This window comes from Thermobia domestica, chromosome 13, assembly GCF_964235325.1.
Source record: "Thermobia domestica chromosome 13, izTheDome1.hap1.1, whole genome shotgun sequence".
Lineage (NCBI taxonomy): Eukaryota > Metazoa > Arthropoda > Insecta > Zygentoma > Lepismatidae > Thermobia > Thermobia domestica.
Genome location: NC_137466.1, coordinates 128,950,158 through 128,962,714, shown reverse-complemented (window position 1 = coordinate 128,962,714; position 12,557 = coordinate 128,950,158). Strand labels below are relative to the sequence as shown.

Genomic DNA, 12,557 nt, shown 5'->3' with positions numbered 1-12,557 from the left:
TTGGTAAAGATGTCCTCACTCCAACAGGAGATGATGGGATTAATACTGGATCTTCTCTTAAGTCAATAATTTCTTCCTCTATAATAATTTCTGAGGATACTGGTGAAGCTGGAGAAAAATACTGAGTTTCCTCGTCAATAAATATATCTGGTAAATCTCTCGCAGTTTTAAACTTTTTCCTTGGAGATTCTACAAAGTCAAATATAGAATCCCAATCTACTTCGTTGCAAAGTTGAATTTCTCGTTGTACTATACTGCCAGACGAATCCATGATGATACTATGCTAGTCTTCTCTTCATACCCAGTATATAAGGAAAACTTTATCGAAAACATCATATCACGTGGTACTTTAAACATTTTTCAAACAGTCCTACCACGTCAATTAAAATATTTTCACATATACTTTTCCAATTCTCTATATAATTTTTATAAATATAGAAATAGAAAGCATGTTCTCATATAATCTTTTAAAATATCAACATTTGGTATTTTCACTTTGGTAAAATCATTCCCCACATTTTACAACGGTATTCATAAGGCGTACTATTTAATCATCTGTCATCTATGTGCAGATTTAGATACATCACGTGTAAATAAATAAATAGTTTACATGCTTTTAAAATAAAATCTGTTATTTACAACTTCTATTATTATTCATGTCCCTACATACACCAGCATATTGTCCACGTAAAATAACGGATACCACAAACTATCTTTGTATTTGCATTCATTCATTCATTATTATTACAATAATATAACAATCTTCTATTGCAATCGTATTTAACATCCCTTCATGTTTCAACATGATCATCATTCAATAGGTGAATGTTCTTTTTGCATTCGCGTTCAATAACCTCATATGTTTTACCATTCGTAATATACAACTTTCTTTGTATTCATTATTAACAATCATAAAACTTGTTTTTTATTAGTCTGTCTCCAACCTGTGATGTTTATCTTCCGCGTGCCCAATCTTTCTTTTATGTTTTCACCGACATCACCAAAGTTATTTCTATTAGTTTGTCCCCAATTTCTGATGTTTTACATGTGCAATCTTTCTTTTATGTTTTCACCGACAATGTCTTTTGTTCATCTACCACGACACCAAAGTTATTTCTATTAGTCTGTCTGTCTGTCTCCAACCTGTAATGCTTATCTCCCACGTCCGTAATCTTCCTTTTGTTCACCTACCGCGGTGCCAAAGTTATTTCTATCAGTCTGGCGGTATTCTGTAATGTTTACCAAACGTGTCAACGGTCTTCCTTTGTATTAAAATTCAAGTTTTAGCAACGACCTGCAAGTACACATCATCACTCTTACCCAACCGGGTTTCCAAAAGCGCGCGAAAAGTTCAGTTCATGTCTTAAGTTCATCAGCAACAGACGTACGGAAACCACGCTCTGTATATGTACCATCATAGTGTATCATACCGTACACGAAGTTTTACCACGCTCACCGAGTATGCTATGCATACAAACCAACAAATTTAAAAAAAAAGTCACGTATGAATAAATATTTCCCTCCCATCATACAGTATTCAGCTCCAATAATAAGGGTCCCGGGTTCGATCCCAGTGCGTATCACACATTATAAATGTTCTCACCTTCTAATAAAATGGTTTCCACCAATAAAAATAGAAATCAATCCATAAAATATATTAGGAAAATATCTTTTTATTCTCTCTCACATATTGTTCGAAACAAGTTTCTCTTTTGAATTTGCTAAGCAAATGAACCAATAAAAATATGGATTTAATTCAAATCAAACCAATTCAAATTTCCATTATTATTTTTAAAAATAACCAGTATAGAGTCTCTAGAGACACGCATACACACTCAAAAAAGACCACATGACCTTTTCCAACAATACAGACATGTCATCACAACTAAAAACAAAAATATAACAACTTTCCAACACACGTAAGCAGGTCATCAAACCCTAATGACCTAACCCAACCATCTGACAACGGCCTAATGACCTAACAGTATAACTAGTAACATCCATTAAGGCGGTATCGTTTGATGTGTAGGACTTTGTCTGCAACTACTCCCGTGTTCGATTTTCGGCGGAGAGCATAAAAAATAATCTCAAATCATTCACTTTCAATACTCATCTGTCTTCTTTAGCCTAAATTGCTGAATCTTAAACTAATATTATTTTTTTTTTTCATTTTCGAAGGAAAAAAATCTTAGATTTCATGCTTCTTTATAGTAGAACAGCAGATAAAGATACGTAATTACTGAAAATGGACTCTGTCCCTTATATTCATACAAAAAATGCTAACAAAATGCATATTGTCGAAGAAGAGAGGTGTTTCTATACCCTAAAGAAAATAAGCAGAAAATATTTGCGGTAGTGATGCTTTCTATTCAGAAAAACTTGGCGAGCAGCATTTCAGATTTCAATAAAGTAATAGAAAAATTTAAAGCTCGAAAAGAACGAAGAAAGACCTTCCATTTTAAAATAATGCATAGTTTACTTAATTAAATAATTTTGTTTAACTGCGTGCATGAATATATGCAATTTTCTTGCTATTTTCTTCTTTTCGGGTTAACGATATCATTCATGGCTTACAGCACATGCTATATATTCGATTTATCTCTTGTTCAATGACATGAGTGAAGAAGTTTTGTATATAAATAGTGTATAACCATACAATGATAGTGGTTGTTTAAAAAAAAAGAAAAAGCTTATATTAAACCAATATTAGAGAATACACTTCAATCAATAAATATACAAATAGAGCTTAAAAGGACTTTCCTCTTCATATTTCCTGAATATGTTTTGGATAAGACTTAAGAATGCTGGGGGAGGTAACACTTGCGCGTACCTACACATCTTTGATATTACAACATTGTAACCGGTGCTTCTACAGACCACGAACCGCTACTGGCATCTATAACTATTGGTTGCAATTGATTAAAAAGATTAATAATAGGACCTCTTTTTCGGACGCTGAATCATATCAAAAAGCCATTAGACCTACTCACCATTCCTTACTGTTTTTGTTCTAATACGGTAATTGTTGAAACTGAAAATCATTAATTTGAACCCCTTCTGATTTGAATAAAGGGTTAACGAGAAGAAGAAACCTATTCTTGGGAGGGTAAATCGGTTGCAGAAAAACTCTTCTCGATATCGCTTACAATTTTTGCTCTACGAATTTCAGATTTGAAGTGGCTTAGTACTAATCAATTTCAACCACTTCCAATTTCCATTCAATGTTACAGGTTGCGATAGCATATGCTTCTGAGACAATGTGTCCGTTGCAGAATACTGTTTGTCCGTAATTACGAGTATTACCGTTTCTTTTTTATAGTGATTAAATCACTTCCGATTTCCATAGAGGATTTACGGAGAAGGTGGAATGTATACTTTGGAAGCTGAATCAATTGCAAAAAAAGAAGCATTTTGATATCTCTTATCGTTCTTGATCTATGAAAATCAGTCTTAAAACCGGAAATAGTAGTAAATTTTAACCACTTCCGATTGTACTAGAGTGCAGCGGGTTGTGATAATGTATTGAGAACCTGGATCGATTGGAAAAAGCAACTTGTCGTTATCTATAATTGTTTTTTGAGCTATGGTGATAAATATTGATACCGGAAATTGTTAATTTGGACCATTTCCGATTTCAATATAAAGTCAACGGAAGAGATGGGACTTATTCTTGGGAACCTGAATTTATTGCACAAACCTGCATCTCTATATATCTTTCCGTTTTTGCTGTATGGAAATCAGTATCGAAACCGGAAGTAATAGTAAATTTGAACCACTTTCTTTTTGGGTAGAGTGTTCTTTTTGGGTAAATAGTCATAATACGTTGTCCTGAGAGACTGAATCTCTTGTAAAGAACCTCTTCACGCTACCTGTTAACGTTTCCGTTGTATAGCGTAAAATATTGAAACCGGAAATGGCTAATTTGAACACTTCCGGTTTAAACAGAGAATTAACGAAGGAGATAAACCATGTACCTAGGACGCTGAATTCATTTTGAAAAATTGTATCTTGATATCTCTTACCGTCTTTGCTCTGACACCTGTAGACAAATGAACGAACAAAGCCATTCTTTAAGACTTCCGATAGATATGCATAGCATATGAACGAACAAAGCCATTCTTTAAGACTTCAGACAGATGTGCATAGCATAAGTTGGAAGTCTAAAATACTTTCATATAGAAAGTAAAGAACTATTAACATAAGACATAATTTCCATTTGTAATTTTGAAATTAGGACAGTATTATCCACACAAATATAATAATTTAGTTACTGTCAAGTTAAAACATGTATCTCATTGATGTTAGTAGTGTCTATTTATACAACGTGTCAATAAGTTTAATTAAGATCTAATACTTACAAATTAAATCAATTAGATTTTCTCAGAATGTTTCCTTGCAGCTAAAGGAGATCAATTATAATAGCAGAAGTAAATAATTATGATGAGATGATGTAATGATGATGATGAAAGGGAATGTGAAAACTCTGTCAAAACCTACATAGCTTGAAATCAATTATATAGCTATATATATATATATATATATATATATATATATATATATATATATATATATAGATATAGATATAGATATAGATAGATAGATAGATAGATGGATATATATATATATATATATATATATATATATATATATATATATATATATATATATATATATAGATAGATAGATAGATAGATAGATAGATAGATAGATAGATAGATAGATAGATAGATAGATACGAAGGTCACTACGAAAGTTTTGAGATACGCATTGTTGTGGCCCAGTATTTGAATTCCAACAATTGCGTTCGGTACTGTTATCCAGAGCGAAGAAGCGAAGCAAGTTTCAACTCGCCTCGCTTATCGGCGTGGCCGCATCGCCTTCACTTGTTTGTTGATGTGAGCAGTATTCGGCTGTCTAGAATGGAGCTCGAAAGGGAACATTTTCGGGCAATGATCCTTTACGATTTCAAAAGTGGTTTGAACGAGACACAAAGCCATTACCATTTGCAGGAGGCATTTGAGGACCTTGCTCCTTCCCGTGCTACGATTTTTCGGTGGTTTGGTGAATTCAGAAGAGGCCGGACATCGCTTAAAGATGAAGAGGGAGCTGGACGTCCGGCAACAGCTGTGTCAGATGAAAACATTGCCGCTGTGAAACAAGTGATTCGAGAAAATCCTCGAACAACTTTCAAGGACATTAAATCTACAGTGAACATTGGATCGCCAGCAGTAACAAAAATTCTTCATATCATCTTCGGCTCAGGAAGGTTTCATCTCGTTGGGTGCCTCACACTTTGACTGAACAGCAGAAGCGCATGCGTGTGGAATGGTGTGGAGAAATGCTTGCAAGATTTGATGGAGGCAATTCTCGACGCGTCTCTGACATTGTTACTGGTGATGAGACCTGAATCTATCAATTTGATCCTGAAAATAAACGCCAGTCTATAGTTTGGATCTTTCCAGACGAAAATCCACCCACGAAAGTGAAGTGACCGCGAAGTATGGGGAAGAAGATGGTCACAACTTTCTCCTCCAAATCTAACCATGTTGCAACTGTTCCACTTGAAGAACAAAGGACTGTTACTGCTCAGTGGTACACCACTGTTTGCCTAAGAAAAGTGTTCCAGAAGCTTCGAAAACGGCGTCCAAGAACTGGATTGCGTGGGATCCTGCTTCATCATGACAATGCGTCCGCACACACGGCCAAAATCACAATTCAGTTTTTAGAATCTACGGAGGTCAAACTAAGGACTCATCCGCCGTATAGCCCTGACCTAGCCCCGTGTGATTTTTTTCTGTTCCCTAGGATCAAAGATCGCATGCGTGGGAAGAGATTTTGCAGCCCTGAAGAAGCTGTAGTGGCTTACGAGAACGAACTTTCAACACTTGAAGAAAAAGACTGGCAACACTGCTTCCAAAAGTGGTTTTCGATTATGCAAAAGTGTGTACAGTGTAATGGTGAATACTTTGAGAAAATGTAAGTGTTAAATTGATTTTAAGTATGTAAGTTACTTCAGATCTCAAAATTTCGTAGTGACCCTCGTATATATATAGATATGAGCAGCTTGGGGGAAGATACTGGTAAGCGGCAATTTTTAACTTGCGAATAAAAAAGTTCAACATTTTCATGCAATGCAATGCAATATGACTCATACCAATTAAGTAGCCTCACTCATCTTCATGTATTTTTCTGAACTTAAACTACTTATATGATGTTCTATGGTCTAATCCCAACCCATTCAATTTCATCGGGAGTGGCTCATACCAATATCTTTCTCCGAGCCACTCATATATGAACCAACAGAAGGTCGTCCTCAACGAGAACAAATACAAAATTGATTGTAAACGTTGAGCAGCTTGTCCTTGAAGATAGACTTGTTACTATTAATTGCTTAGCTAGGGAGGGGAACATTAGTAGGAAGCTTATTTCCATCATGTAACATGATATTGAGCATATGAGTAAAGTGACACCAAGGTATCCTAACAGCACGTGCTAGGCATGTACCATTTAGGTGTCCCAGCTACTTTTTAGGTACCCGACACTTCGCACATATGATATTCATGTGCTAAATATGTACTTCAGCTACCTACAGTTTTAAGTACTTGTTACACCTAATTGACATTTGAACTATGTACCACAAATATAGCATTTATATACCTGGCTCAGTTTCGCCAGGTCATTTGTTTTTATGCCGTCACTTGGGACATATATCTGTCATGTTCTAGGTACGTCTTTTAGGTAATATTGTTTCAGATACCCTAACAGCACAAGATGTGCTAGGTATTCGCCATTTAGGTGTTCTAAATTCATCTCCCACATTTGATGCATTTGTTGCTTCTTTTTTTCAGTGATTGTGTACCAAAAGCAATAAACGTATCAACTACCGTAATCACATGATCTGGCTCCGTTTCGTTATTTTTTATTCCCAAGTATGAAAAAAATTTTCGAGATAGACATTTTACGAATAGTGAGAAGGTCATTAATGCGGCAGTGATGGAATGAGTCATGAGTCACCGGGTCACTTGGGTCACGGCTTTTAACCGTGCCATCCGGATCTGCATTTTGCTTCTCAGAACCGGTCTGACTCGCTGATCCAGACCAATCCAGTGATTTAAATAGACCCGGTAACCCAGAAGCAGACGAAATATCATCTCTGTGGCATTTCTGCAGAATTTTAAAGTTGATTAATGATGTTCATTACTCGAGCTCGAATATTCATTTGTTTGATTTTCGGAGTAGCATTTCTTAATCAAGATATCTTGTTTTGAATATTTCAAGTTTTTGCAAGTATAATTTCATGTTTGTTCGTTTCCCCATACGAGGTTTTTGAACACAAGCTATACATAGAGACTTAACGAAACACTATTTGGGCTTAGCAGTATATTTTATATGGTCTATTCTAAACGACAAGCTTTACAAATCGATTAAACTTTGACGATCCCTCTCAAGAGACACATGTAGCTTATCTTTCCTGTGATTCAGACGCTTTATAGTCTGATAAACCTTGTAGTTATCTATCAGTTCAATGTCTTAGACACCGACGCAAGCAACAAACAAGAAAAAAAATATATTCAGTGAAAAAGCAATGAGAGAGGAAATAATCATGTTTGTTAGGTTTGCGTTAGTAGCCTAACACATACTCCCCATGTACTGATGTTCCGTTTCCGAGTCCTACGGGGTCACTCCGGGTCATGAGTCTGTTTGGGTCAATCTGGTCATGGATCGATCCGGTTCCGTCTAGATCATGGGTCTGTTCGGGTCTCTGGGTCTGGTCAGTCATTAGTCTATGATTGCCACTAGGTCTTCAAGGTCACGGTCACGAAGTTCGTGAGCCATCATTTCATCACTGCCCCAGTCGACACCTGGTTTAACACTAACTTCACATACCTTTATGCAAATTATATTAACCCGTTTAAACTTTTACCAAGGCAAGTCACAATTTCAGCTGTTGCGGTACCCATTGTAACTGTTGGACAGAAATAATTTATACTTTCTAAGCAAATACGTTTTCGGGTGATATTTTCAATGCTGAAAGTGTGTGGTTAGAAGGAATTTTAAAGGAAATTCACACTTCCCTCACTGATTGTCAATACTGTGGGTTTATTTTTCGTTTTGCTTTTGTCACTATAGCAATAGCAGTTAGGAAAGGGAATTATGACAAAATCACGAAATGAGTTTTTCGAAGAAAGGATAAAAAAAAGATTGTTAAGTTCCTTTATACTATCCCTTGACCACATAACATTTATATCCCTTGATAGTGTCACGGGCGCCGATTCTGGGAGCACGAGGACCCGTGCCTTTTTTCACATCGGAAATCTTTGCTGGGATACCTGACAACGAAAGACACATACTTGAAAAAGGCGCCCCGAAGTCATACAGAAATCGGAGCTGTTGGATAGCATACCCAATTACAAACAGAATGAGATATAAATTTTTACGTGCGATAATTGAAATGGAAGCTAAAGTTATGTTGTATATCATGTCAGATTTGGGTGGGATTTTAGAACACAACGTCATCCCTAGTGAAGTAAACAAAAAACTGTTTATCCAATGTAGCAACTTTAAAGATCGATTATAGTTTGAATGTCTTTTAAAGTCCACTGAAAAATAAACACAAAAAAGTTTTATTTTTAATCTAGTTTACATAATGTGCAATGGACCAACATATATTTCAAGTAGTCCGATTATTGGAAGCGTTATTCCTGAAATTCTATAATAATTTGTTGAATTTTATACTTTGAAAATAGAAATAACTGAAAATAAATATAAATAGCTAGAGTTGCATCTATCTGCTTAATTTCTACACAACGCTTGCAGACACAACGTTCTCAGTATTTTTACCAGGAGAGGGCAAAGGTTGGAGTTCTTGCACTACAGCGAAATTAAACTACCGCTAATTTTAGTTTTTCTGTAATATCTTCAAAACAAATAAAAATATTCGAGAAGCAGAAACGTAGTAAACTAAGCAGTACGATTTTGCATGTGATATCTATACCACAATTCACCTATCTGCTTTTGGTATGTCGCTATTTAGAGAACCCACAAAAAAATGCTAAATTTATCTATAGTTTCAAATCGAAAGCAGATAGATGAGTTGTAATAACGGTATCGCATGCAAAATCGTATTGTCTAGCTTACTGCGTTTTTGCTTTTTGAATATTTTTTTATTTGTTTTGAAGATATTAGAGAAAAACTCTAAAATTAACTGTAGTTTAATTTTGCTGTAGTGAAGACTTTAAGACTCAGCTCCATATAATGAAAGAGGAAGGAGTCAATATGAGTCACCCAGGATCTGATTTGCATGGTACCATTCCGGTATTCACGACATAGTTTTCAGTGATAGTATAATTGCTTTATAATATCTTATCATCTAATATTATATAGCGTATTTTCAGAACGGAAATTGGAAACGTAACGAATCAAAAAAAAAAAAAAAAAAATGGAGAACTAGATGTAGAAAATAATGTTCGTGCCAGGAAACATAATTCAAATTAGCCGTTCATAGTCATATATCATTTTACGTTAAACTTCTAGAGAAGTGAAAAGGAATTAAAATAAAATCATAAGCACTTCATATAATTACAAGAGAAATATAGCGCTAATGCGAATAGGTAAGTTGTGTTAGAAAATGATAACATCTCTTTATTTTATAGAGGTGACTTTGGTACATGGAATGATTTGCTGGAAGAAGCAAGAAATGCTCCAGCCCCTGACATCAAGCGATATTTCTTTAAACCAATACTTGAGGATGAAAAGCATATGGTCATATGCAAATTTTGTGGTACACAAAATGCAATGGACAACAGTTACCGTTGTGTTTTGTGTCCCAGCGTTACTATGTGTGGAAAATGTCTTGTTTCGGATCCAGTTTTGGCAGTACACATGGATCATGGAATTGCAATACGAGAGGTAAATTATTTATTGGCATTCTTTATCAAATTCGCAATTTAACTATATTTGTTCCAAAACAATTTCCAATGATATCAATTTTATCATAAATTTTCAGTGTCACTTTCATATCTTCAGTTTAATTATGATTTTCTGCATTAGTTCGAACTAATATTAAGTAGTTGCTGCAAAAAAAAAAAAAAAAAAAAAAAAGAAGTTCCCAAGTAAGTTTCAGTATCAAAATAAACTGTAGTATAAGTAGCAAAGAGGATCATGCCTAGAAGTTTCAATTTCGTCCGGTAATGTGAATCGATGGAGAATGTTTGCTGCCGTCTAGCAGCACGATGTGTAACTCCTAGCATTCTACAATTATACAGCTTTGTTTCAATAGTAGAACATGCGATATGGGTAACCACAGTTAAAGTCACCGTTACCCGTGAAGATGTTAATAGATTGACCCCATTAACGAATCCCCTGTTACCAATTAGTGTAGGAGGTGACGATGGAGTTCTTACGTAACGATGATGGAGCTCTTGCATTTTAATTGTACGATGATGCCGCTCACTATATGCCCAATGCACTTGCAATATTCGTTACGCTCACACCCGATAACCGGACACGAATAATTTGCCATTTCTGGAAATAAAATAAATCGTTCATTTTACAATGTCACCGTCTGCTCAGTTTACTGCACTCTGCCGTACTCCTCCTCCTCATGTACTATGGAATTTATCCTAACGTATCACCACCACCATCCCCGCGCTGTGGTAGCCGCCTGACCGTTCCCAACTAGACATAACCCACCTTATGCAGAGTCGTTTTGACATATGAATAGCGTCATACTAAAGGCCTGACTACTGCAGGAAACATATGTTAGTTGAATTCTTTAGTATGGCACTCATCACACGTTAAAACGACTCTGCATAAGGCCCAACATGTTTCCAACTCCAGGTGTGCTCATTAAATTAATAAGTATGTGTGCATATGTGTTTGTCTAAACATCCAAAAGAAGAAACTTAGAAAAATAATTTGATTAAAGGTATGGAGACGTATTGCATAATAATATACGTGAATTATACACGAAGCTACACTTTCTTTTTATAGCAGCTAATCTATCTGGAGCTGTAAATGGGACTTCTGGAAACTTACAGAGACCTTCGTTGATACCGAAAGGACGAAATCGCTTAGTTGCTAACTACCTTTATTTTGTTCTTAGAATATTTGTCTAATCTTAACAGTCTTTTGCCCTCAATTTTTACCTACGAGGTTTGACAAAATATTAACATGAAATAACTTTAATAACTGGGTTTCTTATCACAGTGTGAAGTTACAGTAGACCTCCAAACTATGCGAATTCAATACTCAGCACGTGTACATCTATAACTTATGGTTGTAATAGAGAAATAGAGGGAGTTCCTCGGACGTTATAGCACGGCCAACAAGAGATGGTCTCTGACGTTTCTTACCACATGCGGTGGGACATTGCAGCCCCTACTTTGATACCAGTGTTACCAACCACAATCACTCTGTCTTATACCATTAATTAAATTGCCACTACAGTTGCACCGAAAAAAACCTTGACACGCGAGTAGTGGCAATGCCACTGTGAGCTGTCAGAGACGTTCTCTTACTGGACGCACTATAAATCCCATCAAAAACCCATTATTCGAGATCTTACTTTTTTGCTCTATGGACATTAAGAGGGAGAAGGAGTGCGCCACAGCGGCCGGAATATTGGTGTTCAATTTAACATGGGATCTCAACCATTTTTTAGGCAAATCACGGTTTCATTTTGTTCTTTCGCAAAAATGTCTCAGTAGCGCACTAAATATGATGCATCTCATTTTAAAGGTGCAATTTGAACGCTGTGCGTGATATTTTCTTCTTATAAATACAGATAATTATAATCCAAATTCCCATAAGAAAATGATCAAAATCAGACGGAAAAGTCTTCTGTTTTTTTACAGTAAGGAAAAGAGCTAAAAACTCCGGACTTTTTTGAGAATGGAGTACAATCTTTGTATTTGTGCGCTACTGTACTATTTTTTCGCTGTTTCCAAAGACATCCATTTCACAATCGATGAGAAATTATATCCTTCATAATTGAATCTACAGAAATCAGAAATCAGATTTTTTCGTGTTCACGTACTTGGCCGTATAACTGCTAGATGGCACTATAGTCATTCCTCATCCCCCTTTCCTTCTCAGCGGGAGCCAGTCCTTTTGAAAATCTACTTTAAACTTCTTAACAGGGGCGGGAGGAAGGAAATCATTGTGAAGAACGGAAACTTCAAACACGAGGAATGGCAAAATTTATGACCTCTTTGGTTGATGGTTTCTGTTTCAGCAGTACAGTGTGTTTGTAGATGGTTTCTGTGAGAAGAAGTAATTTGTGTTTGTAGCGATAAAGTCAACCTTTCGACAAAAATTTGTGAAGGAGAAGCCGAACCAAAGTCTTCGTTTATCTATTCCAAGAAAGAAATGAAAACTTCCTGCAGGCTAAGAATATACATGCAAGAGAAAAAATAAGATACATTATTATAATCTTTAGGATAGATTAATTCCCGAAATATTCTTTGTTTACCTGTCAAAAAATCAAGAATAATATGGTATAAAGCTCTTTCATCAGCTTCCATCGTACAACATACTAGACACACACATTTATATAC

General features: G+C 35.7%; 1 protein-coding gene across 2 annotated transcripts in view; it reads left to right on the top strand.

The window, feature by feature from the left end:
• The window catches only part of LOC145668494 (E3 ubiquitin-protein ligase ZSWIM2-like), a gene marked incomplete at its 3' end in the record, with an annotated part of 229,351 nt that overhangs the window by 92,354 nt on the left and 124,440 nt on the right, over positions 1–12,557 (top strand). For both annotated transcript variants that reach the window (XM_081736448.1, XM_081736447.1), the window contains 1 exon segment: positions 9,654–9,909. In XM_081736448.1, the coding sequence (XP_081592574.1) occupies positions 9,654–9,909 (256 nt within the window).